We start from the raw sequence: 17,343 nt of genomic DNA, 5'->3' as shown, positions 1-17,343 counted from the left end.
TTTTGCTTTGTAGCCTCTCACTCTAATAAATTACATGCTGAGTCCTAGGACTTCTCCTAGAGAATCACTGAACCTGGTGATGGGGTTGGGGAGTCCTAGTCCAATTTCACACCGAAAGACAAGAAACATTGGCTCCAGGCCCCACTCTGGACTCCATTCACTAGCTGTGACCTTAACCTCTCTGAGCCTCCATTTCCGCATCTGTAAATTGGGAGCCATGGGGCACCTGGGTGGCTCAGTGGGTTAAGCCTCTGCCTTTGGCTCAGGTCATGATCTCGGGGTCCTGGGATCGAGCCCCCCATCAGGCTCTCTGCTCAGCAGGGAACCTGCTTTCCCCTCTCTCTCTGCCTACTTGTGATCTCTATCTCTGTCAAATAAATAAATAAAATATTTTTTAAAAACAAAAATAAATTTTAAAAATTGGGGGCCATGCTAGAACCCACTGCGAGGGGCTGCTGTGATACTTCAGTGAGTACTGAGAACACTCAGAATAATGCGGGTCGGGGCGCCTGGGTGGCTCAGTGGGTTAAGCCGCTGCCTTCGGCTCAGGTCATGATCTCAGGGTCCTGGGATCGAGTCCCGCATCGGGCTCTCTGCTCGGCGGGGAGCCTGCTTCCCTCTCTCTCTCTCTGCCTGCTTCTCCATCTACTTGTGATTTCTCTCTGTCAAATAAATAAATAAAATCTTTAAAAAGGAAAGAAAAAAAAAAAAAAGAATAATGCGGGTCACGTTGGAAGCGCTTGGGAAGTGCTGGGTCTTATCTGGGACCCCTGACATTTCTGAACATCTTCTCATTCCCAGGAATGCCCTCCCACAGCTGGTACCCAGTGCATCCAAGATGCCATATCTCTTTTGTTGAAAGAAATATAATTAACACCTATTTATTTATTTATTTTACGATGTTATTTATTTGTTTGTCAGAAAGAAAGAGAGAGAGAAAACAAGCAGACGGAGTGGAAAGAAGAGGGAGAAGCAGGCTCCCTGCTGAGCAAGGAGCCTGGGATCATGACCTGAGCTGAAGGCAGACGTTTAACCGACTGAGTCACCCAGTTGTCCGTAGTTAAAACCTGTTTAGACTAAAGCCACCGAGTGTGTTACCTCTCCCAGAGACTACCCCTTTTATTTGTTTTTAAGATTTTATTCATTTATTTGAGAGAGAGAGGGAGGGGGAGAGAGAATGAGCAGAGGAGAGAGGCAAGAAAGAGGGAGAAGCAGGCTCCCCTCAAAGCAAGGAGTCCGATGTGGGGCTCTATCCTAGGACCTCGGGATCATGACCTGAGCCAAAGGCAGAGGCTTACCCGACTGAGCCACCCGGGGACCCTGAGACTACCCCTCTTAAAAAGAAGAATCCAGGGGCGCCTGGGTGGCTCAGTGGTTAAGCCGCTGCCTTCGGCTCAGGTCATGATCTCAGGGTCCTGGGATCGAGTGCCGCATCAGGCTCTCTGCTCAGCAGGGAGCCTGCTTCCTCCTCTCTCTCTCTCTCTCTCTCTGCCTGCCTCTCTGCCTACTTGTGATTTCTCTCTGTCAAATAAATAAATAAAATCTTTAAAAAAAAAAAAAAAAAAAAGAAGAATCCAGGAAGGGCAATGTTTAACCAAAGGAATACATCTATGACTGTAGAATTGGAACAGAAACAGGCCAGTTGGAAAAATTATTCCAGGACGGAAAAGGCTCTCCCAGAGCCCCTTAAAGTACAACACCTACTTCACCTATGTCTCGAGCCATTGTATAACTACAGGAATGGTGGGTTTCCCAGGACACCATTCTTGAGCATATGCTGCTCAGGTTGGGGCTGGCTCCCAATATTTGCACGGACCTGCTGGAATCGTGTCATCTCCCTTAGAGGGTCTGCGGAAAAAATTATGCCATTAGTTTGGGAGGTACCATTTACTGTTGCTGGCTAGTTGGTTAGGTATGCAGACCAACAGGTAATAGGGCGTGCCCAGGTTGGCAGGCATCCAACGAAGCAGAGGGTATCTCTGGGCACTAACAGTCAAAGCCCGGGCTTTAGATTAGCCTGGGTCTTCTGAACTGTGGTCTGGAGGGCCGCAGCGGCCCAGCATGGACAGTGTGGACCCCCCCAGAACCTGGCTGGGAGGGGCTTTTTGAGCAGCACAATTCTCAGCAAGAAACAGCTTCGGATACAGGGAATGGATAAGAAGGAACAGGTGGCAGGATTAGGAAAATAAATCAAACAAGAGAACCTTCCCAGCCTCCTGAATTAAGTGTTCAGAGGTTACAGCTTGCATAAACCCCTTGGGTTAAGTCTGCTTTCTTAATTAAAGCTGACGCCATCTTCCTGATTCCCTGGGGTTCCTCCCTTGATCCGACTTTACTACATAGAAGGAGGTACCCAATTCCTTCCCTTCCACTGTTTTCTCCACCCATGTGATATTTATTCTTAAACAGAAGCCAACCAGTGCCTTTTTTTTTTTTTGGCAGGGTGACAGTGGCACTCAGAGGCAGAGAGACGGGAGAGGTGGCAAAAATAAAAGAGGAAATAAATAAAAATAGAGAGTGGTGACAAAGGTTTGAGATCTAACTGATGCCTTGGTTACTGTACTTTGAGTTCTCAGCTCCGTCCTGGATGCATGCCTCAGCCTTGTGGTTATAAGCTTATGCTCTGAATTCACAGACCTGGGTGTAAATCCAACTGAGGGACAACCTTGGACAAGTGCCCATTGCTCTCATTCCCTCGTCTTTCCTACGAAATGAAAAGAACAGACAGAGGGACACCGGGGTGGCTCAAATGGTTCACTGTCTGCCTACAGCCCAGGTCATGATCTCGGGGTCCCAGGATGGACACCCACACCGGCTCCCTGCTCAGCGAGGAGTCTGCTGCTCGCTCTGCCTCGGCTCCCCCCTGCCCCTGCTCCTGCTCACACACACTCTCTCTCAAATAAATAAAATCTTTTTTAAAAATGTGGAAGTGTGTTTTCACTCTTGTTATGTAAGTTTTTATATAACATCCTCGACTTTACCCATCGGGCCATACCATCTAAAATATTTACCATCTGGCCCTCTACAGAAAAAGTTGGATTCCTGTTCTAGAACAATCTACCAGTGCCACTGCCTTCCTCTTCTCTGTGGACATTCCTGACATGGGAACAACTCGCTTCTTTCCTTCCCCTCCATAAACGTCGTTTGGCCAGTCAAGGGTCTCACAGGGTTGACTTATAACTCAGGAGGGAGATTCTCATCTCCGTGTTTTGGGTTCCCCGCCAACAGGAAGAGTTGTCGTCAGGCATCTGCTTTCAGACTAGCATTTTGATTTGAAAATGACCTAAAAATGTACCAGGTAGTCTGTGCTAATGAGTGGGCATACCTATAGTTTTAGAGTGGGATAAGATCCTTGGGGGAACTCACAGAGACTTTTTTTTTTACACTAATTTATTTTTTTTTTCAAGATTTTTAAATTTACTTATTTGTCAGAGAGAGAGGGAGAGAGAGGGAGTGAGCACAGGCAGACAGAGTGGCAGGCAGAGACAAAGGGAGAAGCAGGCTCCCTGCTGAGCAAGGAGCCCAATGTGGGACTCAATCCCAGGATGCTGGGATCATGACCTGAGCCGAAGGCAGCTGCTCAACCAACTGAGCCACTCAGGCGTCCCTAGGTTTTTTTGTTTTCTTTTTTTTTAAGATTTTATTTATTTATTTGACAGACAGAGATCACAAGTAGGCAGAGAGACAGGCAGAGAGAGGGAGGGAAGCAGGCTCCCTGGTGAGCAGAAAGCCTGATGCAGGGCTCGATCCCAGGACCCTGGGATCCTGACCTGAGCCGACGACAGAGGCTTTAACCCACTGAGCCACCCAGACACCCCTCAAAGAGACTTTTTTGATATCACTTTTAGAGACTGAACGTAGAGACACATGCAACAACCCCACTGCATCCCGATTTCCCAGGTGACTGCTGTTCCTGTCCAAAGAGCTGGACCCCAGAGGTCTTCAGCTTCTTACAAGCACCCATCTCTGCTTCAGATGAGCTTGGCAAGACTCAAGGTAATCAATCTCTAAGCAAGGGTCCTCCACTTTCCGAAGGAAACAAAAAAAAATCTTTCTTCAGTGCGGCCCAAACACTCTTTCCTGAGGACCTTATGTTCTGAGGAGGCACAGTGTCACCCTCGGCATTATAGGATGAGGGCAAAGAGATGAACCCAATTAGTCACGGAACACGGGACTTTCCTGAGGCCCCTTCCTGGCCTCTCCTGATGTGACGGCCACATCGCTTGCTAGATGGGAGCACTCCCAGGCTGACTCCAAAGAGATTCTTGGAGGTCAATACCAACCAGCTTCCTCACAGTCCACGTGCCATCCAGCTCAAATGCCCCCTCAACACTTGAGTGGCCTGAGAAAAACTGACACGGTGAGAGCCTGGCACCACGTACCATGAAGTCTGACTGCAGGCTGCCATGGGATCATCTGATCATTCCGCTCACCAGTGCATGAGAGCTGATATCTTTAAAGAAGAACAAAGTCTAGTGGCATGTGTTCAGGTCTGTGCTACCTTGCCCATCCCTCCAGACTTCCTGCAGGTAAACACAGCAGTTCTAACCTCCTGCCCATCCCAATTTGGAGGCAGAAGAGGGTGCGTAAGTCCATGAAATAAAGTTGGCAGCCCCGAACTGCCCTAGACTAAAGGATTCCTGTCTTCTCAGGAGCAGGGGTCCCAATCCGGCAGACAAGATTCTTCAACTGCAACATTAAATTAGCAAGTAATATAGTACAGTCTCATGTCCTGAGACAAGTAACAAAATCACATCGCAGTGCCCATCCCAGGCATATTAAATCATCCCAGTGCACAGAAAACCTGATTCCCTGGAAGGCAGAGACACCAAATGTCCCCCGATCAATAGCCAGTGATCTCAGCAGTAGGGAGGGAGAAGCTACTGGCCCATATACAGCCAGCTTTGTGTCTCTCTGGCACCTCTGGCCACACACTCAAAGTCACTTACAGATAACAACTCATCACATCTCAGAATTTCCTTTCCCTCCCTTCCAAGGCCATGTTCAAATGTTTCCAAACTTTTCTCCTTAAGAGACTCAGTTATCAACCACGTCAGTGAAAAGACGGGAAAAGCAAGATCAGGACCCACAGAATCCCTGACCCACAGAAGGTCCCATTCCAAAGGGTTGGGTGTTAATGGATTGCTGGGAACCTGAGATGCATTTTTCCCAGAGGAAACCCATCACCTGTTTAACAAGGTGGCCAAGGTAACATGAACCAAGTGCATACAAGTGAGAGGAGTTCAAGGGACTTTCTCAATGTCTCCAGGACAACAGCCCCCAGCACTTGGATTTGAATGCAGGCAGCTGGACCTCAGTGTATGCTCACAGCTACGCAGCAGTACGATGGCCCTCCCCTCCCAGAAATGGATTAGGCTTAATCCATATTCCAAAATCTTCCATGCAAAATAAGGGCCGAGTCCCATCTGAGATGTCAAGGCCTCCCCTTCAGCCACTGTCAAAGGAGGAGCCGCAAGGGGCTCCCTGAGGCCTGGAAGGGTCTGTGTTTGCCAGGGTTTGTCCTAGAATGGGATTGAGACCTGAGATTCTGGAGGGCTCTGGTATGTGGGAAATCACAGGACATCTGTGTTATGGACTGAATGCTTGTATCCCCTCCAAAATTCATGTTGAAACCTAATTCCCAATATGATGGTATTTGGAGTTGGGGCCTTTGGGAGGAGGTGATGAGGAGGTCATGAGAGTTAAGTCCTCATGAATGGGACTGGAGCCCTTCTAAGAAAAGACCCCTCCTTCCTCTCTCTCTCTCTACCTTCCATCAACTGAGGACACAATGAGAAAACCTATCTACAAACCAGGAAGTGAGCCTCGCCAGACACTACATCTCCCGGCACCTTGATCTGGGACTTCCCAGCTTCCAGAACTGCCAGAAGTGTTTGTTGTTGAAACCACCCAGCCTACGTTACTGTGGTTACGGCACCCCAAACTAGGTCTGCATTCAGTTTTCACAAACAAGCCCACACCAGTCGGGGACACCGTATGTGTCCAAATGAAGACGTTCCGTAATACAAATCACATCACAGTAACTCAGGGAGCCCCAAGAGCCATTTGAGTTTAGTGATTCTTTTAAGATTTTAAGTTCATGTGCATTATAAAAAGGCCTTACATTTATGTCCCTATAAGGCAATAATGAAACTAATCCACCCTCCCATAAACTTAGCCAATGATTAATCAATGTCAGATAAAGTCACCATAAACTGGAGAGAGTGATGATTTAAAAAAAAAAAAAAAAGCCACAAGTCGTTAATGCTGTCTTACTCTGTGGTCAAGAGAGAAGGCCTTTATTGCGGAGACTGCCATGAGGAATTATTAATGACTGGCAGCAGGAATGAGTGGCCCCTGCGCTCACAAGTAGGAACTGAACAGAGCTGGGCCAAGATGGGTGACATTTTTAATACACCCACATTCATTCTTGGCAATTCAGCCGTTCAACTGTGGCATCTCCAAACGCAAAACCACTGCAGTCCCAAATTCCAGAGTGGGCAGAAACTTTAGAGACCATCCAGAAACCCAGACACGTCCTTGAAGCCTTGCTTTTCTTCATCCTCCACTTCCAATCCACCAGCATGTCTTATTGGTCTACCTCCAACATCATTTCTGAGGCTGTGCATTTCACCAAGGCCACTGCCACCACCCTGGTTCTGGCCACCAACCTCTAATGCCTCCAGTCGGCTTCCCTATTTTTATCAGTCCTTCCTGAGATCACACACATACAGCCTGCATGTGTAACTGAAATAATGCCACATCCAAGCTTCAGGCTCCAGGAGTTTTCCTCCAGCACCCACCATAGCAACAATAAAAATCTCAACTCCTTGCTGGGTGTATGAGTTTCTTGAGGCTGCCTTTACAAAGTCCCACAAATGAGGTGGCTTAAACAACAGACATGGGTTCTCTCACAGTTTTGGAGGCCAGAAGTCTGAAATTCACGTGTCAGGAGGGCAGGGGAGAATCCTTCCTCCCTCTTTCCCTGGCTTCCGGTGGCGGTCATCAGTCCCTGGCATTTCTAGGCTTCCAACAGCATCTCTCCACTTTCTGCCTCTGTTGTTCCGGCATAATTTCCTGGGTGTCACGTGCCTTTTCCTCTCCTTAGAAAGATGCCAATCAGGGGCACCTGGGTGGCTCAGGTCATGATCCCAGGGTCCCGGGATTGAGCCTCGCATCGGGCTCTCTGCTCAGCAGGGAGCCTGCTGCCCCCCACCCCGCCTGCCTCTCTGCCTACTTGTGATCTCTGTCAAATAAATAAATAAAATCTTTAAAAAGAAAAAAAAAAAGAAGGATGCCCATCAGTTTGGATGAGGGCCCACCGAATGACCTCATCTAAACTTGATTCCATCAGCAAAGACCCTATTTCTCAGTAAGGTCCCATTCACAGATACCAAGAGTTGGAATTTCAGTATTTTGGAGGGATATAATTCAACCCATACCTCTCACACACCGGGCTCCCACCACACTAGTCTTCTCCCCATCTGTAAACGCATCACACTCAACTCATCTGGCCCAGGAAATAGTTCTTCCTATAGTTACTCTTATCTCTGCACAACGGGCTCCTACTCATTGTTCAGCTGAAATGTCACTTCCTCCAAAAGGTTCTCTCTGATCCCCCTCATTTAAAGAGCTCTCAGAGAGGGCGCCTGAGTGGCTCAGTAGGTTAAGCCTCTGTCTTTGGCTCGGGTCATGATCTTAGGGTCCTGGGATCGAGTCCCGAATCGGACTCTCTGCTCGGCAGGGAGCCTGCTTCCTCCTTTCTCTCTCTGCCTGCCTCTCTGCCTACTTGTGATCTTTGTCAAATTAAAAAAAAAAAAAAATCTTAAAAAAATATTTTAAAAAATAAAGGGTTTCAGAGAATCACCCCACCTTGACTCTCTGCCCTCATCACTCTGGTACTGCCTGACACATTCATGTACTTGCTTACGGGTCCATCTTCCCTCACTAGGATGTGAGCTCCATGCATGTAGGGGCCCTGTCTGTCCTGTTCACTCCTGTGGCCCAGTGCCTTGACCAGTGCCCGGCACCAGGCTTTCAATAGATATATACTGAATAATAAAGAAATAAATAAATTATCTTACAGATGATAACTAGGGAGCAGTAGGCATCACGCGTCTATTTCTACTAAATGACACATTCTGGATCTAGAACATGGGACTATCCGTCTAAACCAGTATGCAGCACCACTTTCTTTGCAAAGGGCCATCGAGTAAATATTTTAGGCTTTGCAGGTCACCCACCCCGCATCACTGCCACTCAACTCTGCCAGGACAGCACCAAAGGCACTCAGAGCGTGGCTGTGTCCCAACAAAGCCTTCTTTATGGGCACTGGAACTTCATATCATTTTTACATGTCATAATTATCATTCGTCTTTGGGTTTTTTTCCAAGCCTTTCAAAATGTAAAAAATATTCGTAGCCCGCAGGTCAGATAAGACCCACAGATATGGCTCGAGTTTGCCAACCCCTATTCTAAATTCATGCACGTATATCCACAGAGAATATACTGTTTGAGAGAAGTGCAGCATGTTATACAATAGTAGCTCACACCAAAGCCCTATAGTAAGCACCGTAGCATTGGAGCACTAGACCTACCAAGGTCCATGATGTATCATCCTCAATTAACAAATAAGGACAAGTAATGCTCTGAGATCCTAACTCAAGGTGACACAACCCCAGGACTGGAACTTGGGCGGTCTGACTCCATCATGTTATATGCTCTGACTGCGGTGCATAATAAAATCGTATTCACAGCAAGGACGGCACTAACCAGCTGAAAGTAATCGCTAACTAATGTGCCAGGAGCCATCAACAGCAGTTTATTGACATAAACCAGAATCCAGTCTTCACAGCAATCCTAGGACAGGAGAATTCTTTTCACCCCCATTTCACAGATGAGAACATCCAGGTATGAGAGGTGACTGGGCTTGCAGGTAGCAGAGCCCAGGACAAAACCCGGGCATGCCTCCAAAGCCTTCCTCCCGCCCAAGGCTCTGTGTGCCTGGCCAGCCGGCCCCAGGCCCCTGCCACCACACTTACCTGCCACCTGCAGCCACACTCGGAACCACCGAGTCTCGTTCAGGACCTCCCAGCAGGTGTAGTTGCCCTCATCCTGCAGCCTCAGCGCCTTGATGTGCAGCGAACTGGCATCTGCCAGAGAGAAGCGTGGCTCAGCCGGCGGGAAGCTGGAATTGGAGGACAGGAGGAAGACAGGCTCCGAGTCATTCCGGTACCAGGTTACCGGGCCCCTTGGTCCCGAGATGTTGCCACAGTGCAGAGTAATGTTCTCGTGAACCTCTCCAATGACCAGAGCCTCCAACCCTGCACGAGGAAGGTCAGGCTGTTACTACATCTCTTCATCTCTGAACACCCTCCCCTGTGCACCATCCCTCTGCATTAGGATTAAAAAAAAAAAAAAAATTAAGGTGTGTGTGTGCTGTTGTTTTTTTTAAGATTTTTTTTTTCCTTTTGTTTGACAGACGGATATCACAAGCAGGCAGAGGCGGGAGGGGAAGCAGACTCCCCACCGAGCAGAGAGCCTGATGCGCCGGCTGGATCCCAAGACCCCGGGATCATGACCTGAGCCGAAGGCAGAGGTTTTAACCCGCTGAGCCACCCAGGCGCCCCCAGGGGAGTGTTTTTAAGCACTCTGTGGAGATTACTGCCAGGGCCGATGATGAACCTGCCCTGAACGGCAACCACAGAGATAGCCCCAGATCTCCCCCTCCCCGCACCACCCGTGCCCTGCACCGCAGGACTGGCTGCGCTCCCACCCCACAGAGGCTTAAGCACTTGGCTTAACTGGTCTTGCTCACACCTCCTGCCATCACCTGGAGCCGGACATGCCCGTGATAGGACCCAGGAAGAGGATGAGAGCTACATATAAAGACCCCAGGTGTCTCAATCATCTGAGCTGAGGCCCGTCCAGGTCAGCCCCCAGCCACCCAGTGGATGCCCAGACACGTGAGTGAGCCCAGGCAAGATCAGCAGAGCCGACTAACCCCAGCCCTTGAGCTATATTGAGCACTTTCGGTCATTTTGTGATTGCTATGCAGTACTAATGTGGCAGGCAATAAATAACCCATACAGAACCCAAATGGTTTTATTTGCTTGGAAATCCAGAAGGGATGGAAGTAAGAGGGCCTGGGCTTTGATCCCACCTTCCTACTGCTGGCTCTTGCCATTGCTGGTGCAAACGATCCTGGTAGTCAAAGCTCTCTTGCTGCTCCAACTTTGGCCATGCCCTGTGTTAGGCACTGGGGAGCCAGTGATGGGCAACACAGAGACAGACCTCCAGAATCTCACAGTCTAGTGGGGGAAACAGACAATAAACCGGCAATTATCATCCAGGGTGATCAATACCATGACATGGCCTCAGAGAAGGGGCTCCTAAGCCCAGCTGGGATGACTGCCATAGAAGGCCTCCTCCAGGAGGCCACACTGAGATCTCATGGACAGGTAGGAATTAGCCAGGTACACGGAAATTGGGGCTCCCAGGAAGAGGGAACAGCGTGTTCGAAAGCCCAGATCAGCAGCAGCAGCGTCACGTTAGAACTGCCAATTATCAGGTCCCACCCCAGAATATGTAAATCAGATAAATCCCCTATCTAGGGATGGAGGTGGAAGGTAGCACTGCATTTTAACAAGCCCTCCAGGTGATTTTTTTTAAAGATTATTTATTTATTTATTTATTTTGAGAGATCGCAAGTAGGCAGAGAGGCAGGCAGAGGGAGGGGGAAGCAGGCTCCCTGCTAAGCAGAGAGCCTGATGTGGGGCTCGATCCTCAGACCCTGGGATCATGACCTGCGTTGAAGGCAGATCTCCAGGTGATTCTAATGCTTACTCATGACTGACAGGTGTGAAGGGCAACAGATCTGGCACAGACTGTCACCAGGTAACAAGAAGCAAATTTGCTTCTCAGCCGATTTGCTGAGAAGTGTCAAGACATAACAGCCCCCCTCCACAATCAAAGTCCAAATACAAAGAGGCTGCAGGCACAGAACTAATGGGCAGAACCTGTTAGGAGTCTTCTACTCATGTTGTTGCACTCAGTAGATGGGAAAGGTGTGATGCCAAGAAGGAAAGTGGGTTAGATCCAAGTTCTACTGTGAGAAGGTAGCAGGGTGGGACCAGAAGCTAGACTTCTTGCTGTCCTCTAAAATGTTCTCTGTCCACCACATCAGAAGTTTTCAAAGTATGTGAATACACTGGGGTTTGTGAAAGGTGGTATTTCATTAAAAAATAAATTGCCTTTGACAACCGCACAGGGACAACTGGGCATCCGCGTACAAAAGAATGAGGTTAGACCCCTTACCTCACAACATATATAAAAATTAACTCAAAATTGGGGTGCCTAGGTGACTCAGTGGGTTAAAACCTCTGCCTTTGGCTCAGGTCATGATCTCGGGGTCCTGGGATCAAGCCCCGCATCGGGCTCTCTGCTCAACATGGAGCCTTCTTCCTCCTCTCTCTCTCTCTCTCTGCCTGCCTCTCTGCCTACTTGTGATCTCTCTCTGTCAAATAAATAAATAAAATCTTAAGAAAAAAAATTAACTCAAAATGGACCATAGCTCTAAATATAAGAGCTAAAACTATAAAATGCTTAGAAAAGAAAAAAGAATAAATCTTTGTCACTTTGGGTTAAGCAATGGTTTCTCAGGACACTAAAATCACAAGTAACGAAAGAAAAATGACTAAATTGGATTTTGTCAAAATAAAGACTTTTGTGCATCCAAGGACACCATCCACAGAGTGAGAAGACAGACTACAGACTGTGATAAAAATGTCTGCAAACCACCTGATGACGGGTTTGTATCCAGAACATATGAAGAACTCTCACCACTCAAAAATAAAAAGATAAATAATACCATTTTTAAAATGGGCAAAGGGGGCGCCTGAGTGGCTCAGTGGGTTAAGCCTCTGCCTTCAGCTCAGGTCATGATCTCAGGGTCCTGGGATCGAGCTCCGAATCAGGCTCTCTGCTCACTGGGGAGCCTGCTTCCCCTGCTCTCTCTGCCTGCCTCTCTGCCTACTTGTGATCTTTCTTTCCCTGCGTCAGATAAATACACAAAATTTTTTAAAAAATTAAAAATAAAAAATAATAAAAATTTTAAAATGGGCAAAAGATCTGAATGGATATTTCTCCAAAAAGATATACGGAAGGCCAATAAGCACGTGAGAAGACGCTCACTGTTAGTCACTAAGGCAATGAAAAGAAAACCACAATAAGACACGTACCACTTCATACTCACTGGAATGGCTAAAATCAAAGACCACAGCAAATGAACAAATACTGGCAAAAATGCAAAGAAACTGGAATCCTTACGCGTCGTTGGTAGGATTTTTTAATGGGGCCGCTCCTTTGGAAAACGGCGTGGCATTTCCTCACAAGGTTAAAGTCACAACGTGACTCAGCAATTCCACCCCAAGGTGTAGATCCAGGAGAAATGAAAACCTACGTCTTCACAGACTTTACATGTGCATTCACAGCAGTGTTATTCATCACTACCAAAAGATGGAAACAGCCCAGAGCGCCTGGGTGGCTCAGTCGGTTAAAGCCTCTGCCTTCAGCTCAGGTCATGATCCCAGGGTCCTGGAATCGAGTCCCACTCTCTCTGCCTGCCTCTCTGCCTACTTGTGATCTCTGTTAAATAAATTAAAAAAAAAAAAATGATGAAAACAACCCACATGCCCACCGGCTGATGGCTGAAGAATGGACAAATAAAATGTGGTATATCCATCCAGGGGAGTATTATTCAGCCATTAAAAGGAATGGAGTGCAAACCACAGCATGGATGAATCCTGCCAACATTACAGTAAGTGAAAGAAGGCAGTTCTAAAAGACTCCATACCCTGTGATCCCATTTATATGAAATGTCCAAAATAGGCAAATCTATGGAGATCAAAAGTAGATTAGCAGTTGTGTAGGGTTGGGGCAAGTGGGTTGTCGGGGGTTGGGGGGGAGGAAGTAGTGAGGAGTGACTGGTAATAGTGAAGAATACTGCGATACTACTTTCTTTCTTTCTTTCTGGAGTGATGAAAACATTCTGGACTCAATTAGTGGTGACAGTTGCACAATCTTGTGAACCTACTAAAAACCACTGAATTGTATACTTTAAAAGGGTGAGTAAATGATATCTTAATAAAGCAGTTAAGAAAATAAATAAACTGCCACCTGCCTCTGAAAAGCCTTCCCTATTATAAACAATAACAGTGATATGCTTTTGGTCTTTTGTCTACTTAGAAGGGGCTCCTTCTAACCCTGGAGCCTGGGGCAACAGGACGTTCCAACTCTCGCCTCATCTTGGGTGCCACACCACTCCCAACTGCCAAACATGAGAAACAAACAAAAAAAAGAAACCAAAAAACCAAAAAAACCACCCCAAAACCAAAAAACTCTAAGTCACTCACTGGAAGGCAGACAATGTCTTGTAATGCTAGAGATTCCAAAACAGCAGGAAAGGCTTCTGAACAATGACTTTGAAAAGCAGGTGAGAATTCTTTTTAAACCATTAGGCCTGAGAACCCAAGTTCTCAGAGGCAATGCGCATGGAGGAGAGAAGATGAACTATAGAATTACGGACCTGCCCCTTCCCAGCTCCCTGGCAGATGAATAAAGAAAGAACCTGGAAAAGCCTTGGCAAAAGTCTCGTTCTGGAACTTGAGCTAACATTGTCTTCTCCAAGGAGCAGAAAGACGCAATCATAAAAGAAGCCATTTCAAGGCATTTCACTTTGCTTACTCCATTCTTTTTTTTTTTAATTTATTTATTTGACAGACAGATCAGAAGTAGGCAGAGAGGCAGGCAGAGAGAGAGAGGAGGAAGCAGGCTCCTCACTGAGCAGAGAGCCTGATGTGGGGCTCGATCCCAGGTCCCTGGGATCATGACCTGAGCCGAAAGCAGAGGCTTTAACCCACTGAGCCACCCAGGTGCCCCTGCTTACTCCATTCTTTTTAACCGCTGAAGCTGAAGGTGACCTTGAAGGTCATTTTGTCCTGAGATGTGGCAAGTCCTGAGGGCTGGGTTTAAAATGAGGCAGGCTGAGCCCCAGCTGAGTGGAAAAGAATTTGGTCATCTGTTAGTGACTTCTGTCTAACAGGGACACCAAGGGGCAGTCCTCGAGGGAGCAATGGTTCCATGCTTGATCTTTCCATACTCCCTCATTTCACAGATGAGAAAACTGAGGTCCAGAAAGCTTAAGTGATTTCCCCTAAAAGCCCACAAAAGTCACTAGGAGAGCTGGGACTGTCACGGAGGTCTTCAGTCCTTTGAGTCACAGGGATTTATCCTGGTCTCCCGATTAGACAGATGAGACAATAAGACATCCTAATAGTTTGCTTTACCAGAAGCTGTCCCCGTGGTATCCACGGGCTTCCCTACCCAAAGGCCTCCCTTCCCCCACCTTAAATTCAGAATATGGACCTAAGGAGGGAGCGATATAAGCAACCATTTCCCATTGCTACCCTCCTACTATAGCTCACAGACCTGGGATTGTACCCCAACACTTATTTTTTTTCTACCAACTTTTCCCCAAGAATGACCCGAGATTTACAAGCTGAGGGGACAGGGCAGGCGTGAACATTGTTGGAGTGAAGTAACAATTTTTTCTCCTGAGATAACTCCCAACTTGGAAAACAAACAGCAAAAATACAAGCTAGGGAAGCCCCCTGGCACTATCCATGAAGGTGAACTTGGCCTGATAGCAAAATGACCGGGCATGGCAGTGAAGGAAGCGTCGTTGTGTGGTGAGCTGCAGCCAGGCTAAAAGCTGGTTCATTCCAGAATGATCATTGTCGCCCAGGGTTCTGATGTCCCAAGGCCCCTGATGATCACGGCGCAGTAAACACAGCAGACAGCCGGTGAGAAGGGAACTTCCGGGGAGAGCCAACTGGAGACTGTCCTCTCCTCCCCGTAGCACAGTGACCACTAAGTGAAACACCAGCAGGGGCCCGCAGGTAAGGTCCATAGAAGAGGGTCAGGACTAAGTACTACAACAGGAGAGGTGGAGCAAATCTGGGGTCACAAGCCCTAGAGAGAAGGTGTAACCACTGCTCAGTTCCAGGTGGGAAAGCCGGGGCTGCCCGATCATCACATTTTTTCCAGATAAACTGGAAACCTAGATTATGGGAAATTTTACTGTTTTTAAATGATTGCCGAAAACAAAACAAAATCTTAGGACAGCCTAATGGTTAGGAACTTTTGGCACTTGCTGCTAGGAAGCTGGGGGCGGGGGGCAATTCCTGTTACAGGAATCAATCAGCAGTGTGCCGGCATGGGCTACACAGAAAATAACACCCCAGGGCGCCTGGGTGGCTCAGTGGGGTAAGCCTCTGCCTTCGGCTCAGGTCATGATCTCAGGGTCCTGGGATCAAGTCCCGCATTGGGCTCTCTGCTCAGCGGGAGCCTGCTTCCTCCTCTCTCTCTCTGCCTGCCTCTCTGCCTGCTTGTGATCTCTCTCTCTCTCTCAAATAAATAAATAAAATCTTATTAAAAAAAAAAAAGAAAGAAAAAGAAAAGAACACCCCAAGTATTCCGGCAAGGTACACCACCTCCCGGCCCCATCTCCTTTCCCTTGACCTGAGTCCTTGCTCTCACTACTTGTCACCCTGCCCCGCACACAAAATACACACATTCGCTGGTGCATTAAATTCAGAAATGCTTTTTCAATATTTCTGTATCCTATATATTTTTGTAAACAACCTGTAAACTTAGTGTTACAAGGGAGAGCACAGATGAAGCATTTGAGGCCTTCTGCCAATCATGTCAAGTGGAAGAGGTCATGTCAAGTGGAAAGGCGAGTTTTCTCAAAGTCTGAAATTACTTCAAAATAAAAAGGTTTTGTTTGTGTTTCTTTACGGCGAAGGACGGAAGGCATGGTTTTTGAATGTGCTAATCCGCACGGTTGGCTTGCAAGGGTGTGTAGGGAAGTCCACAGGTTACAAGTGTAAGGCGAATTCAACCTTGGGCAGAGGAAGCAGAGAATAAAGCAGCCTGGAGTTTGAGCCCCAGCGCAGCAGGTAAAACCAGAAAGCAAATTTACATCCGACGTTATTTACAAACAAACAAACAAACAAAAAACCAGTCCACAAAAAAAAAAAAAAAAAAAGCAGCCCACCACAAAATGCCACTTCCCCCCCTACACGTGCCTCTCCAATTTTCCCATCTTCAAAATTTCCATCTCTGCAGGCCCTCTGCAGCCTCGCTGCCTGCCCACTCCAAGAGACTGGGGCTATCTTGCCCTCCATCAGGCGCCCGGGAAAATTCCTTCCTGCAAAAGGAGCCGAGCAGCGAGCAGGAAACTCAAGACCCTCCCGGGGCGGCTGCGGGGCCGCGGCCACAACCGGCTCCCGCGGAGTCGGAGGGAATTGGGTCCCTGGCTCTCCTCTTTGCCTGGCAAAACTCAACTTTTCCCTCCGGATCGCGGCCCCTTACCTGCGGCGACCCAGCGGGCCAGCAGCACCCCGAGGCAGACAAGGACCTGCGGCCGGGACGCCCGGACGCCTGCGGCCATCTCGCTCCAGAGGCGGGCAGGGACTCCTCAGGAATCGCGGGCTCCGGCTGGGTGGGTGCGCGTCCCCACCCCCAGGGCCCCGGCCCCTGGGGTACTGAGTGCTCCTCCCAGGTCCTCGGAACGACAGAGGAGCCCCACTCTCCGCAATCTCCGGGAAGGATGCTTGCGCTGAGCCCGACGTCCGGCGGTGGGAACAGCCTGGGGCTGCCGGCGCGGTTCTGTCTGGGGAGCGCCCGGCCCGGGGTGGGAGGGCGCACCCCGCCCTCTGCGCCCGCCACCCACTCCGGCTCGCGGAAAACAACAGGAGCGGGACTCCCTCCCGCCTCCCATCCAGGCGGGAGCCCAACTTCCTCTACCTTGGCCGGGGAGGAGGGCTTTATGCAAAGGGCGCGCGCCCGGGCGCGCCGAGCCGACTCCGGCCCGGCCGGGGGTGGAGCGCGGAGGCCGGTCCCTCCCCAAGCCCACTCCGCCCGGGACGGCCGCCTGGAGTCGCGGGGACAGCTGGGGCCCGGCAGAGCTCTGCAGCTGCCGCAGGACGGCTCCCCCGCTCCGGCTCGCCGGCTGCTTCCCCCTCCCGGGCGCTCCGGCTGCAGCACCCGGAGGAGCGTGGCCAGCCGGAGGGGCGGGCTGCCAAGCTGCAGAATTCAGGGTCCCCTCGGCGTCCCAGCTTAGCTCTTCTGGGGTTCTCGTGTGCTGTCCCGTGCTCAGGGCGGCTGCCAGGGCCGCCATGGCTGTCTTCTACCCTTTGCCCAACGAAGAAGACAAGTCTAGAGCAGGAGAAAGATGATCCCTTAGACCTCCAGCCAAAAGCGCCACGAGACTCCTGTTCT

The 17,343-nt window shown here is 49.0% G+C and overlaps 1 protein-coding gene across 1 annotated transcript in view; it reads right to left on the bottom strand.

Annotated features, from left to right (window-relative positions):
• Positions 1–16,952, bottom strand: part of VSIG10 (V-set and immunoglobulin domain containing 10) — a 37,545-nt gene extending 20,593 nt beyond the window's left edge. The window contains exons 1-2 of the mRNA XM_059139485.1: positions 16,435–16,952; positions 9,042–9,323 (exon numbers count right to left, since the gene is read on the bottom strand). Of these exons, the coding sequence (XP_058995468.1) occupies positions 9,042–9,323; positions 16,435–16,513 (361 nt within the window). The 5' untranslated portion in view covers positions 16,514–16,952. The remainder of the gene's footprint in view (positions 1–9,041; positions 9,324–16,434) is intronic.
• Positions 16,953–17,343: the final 391 nt, after the last annotated feature.

The sequence above is a fragment of the Mustela lutreola genome, chromosome 11 (genome assembly GCF_030435805.1).
Source record: "Mustela lutreola isolate mMusLut2 chromosome 11, mMusLut2.pri, whole genome shotgun sequence".
Lineage (NCBI taxonomy): Eukaryota > Metazoa > Chordata > Mammalia > Carnivora > Mustelidae > Mustela > Mustela lutreola.
Note: the sequence above shows the minus strand (reverse complement) of the source record. Positions and strands in the feature narration are given on the sequence as shown.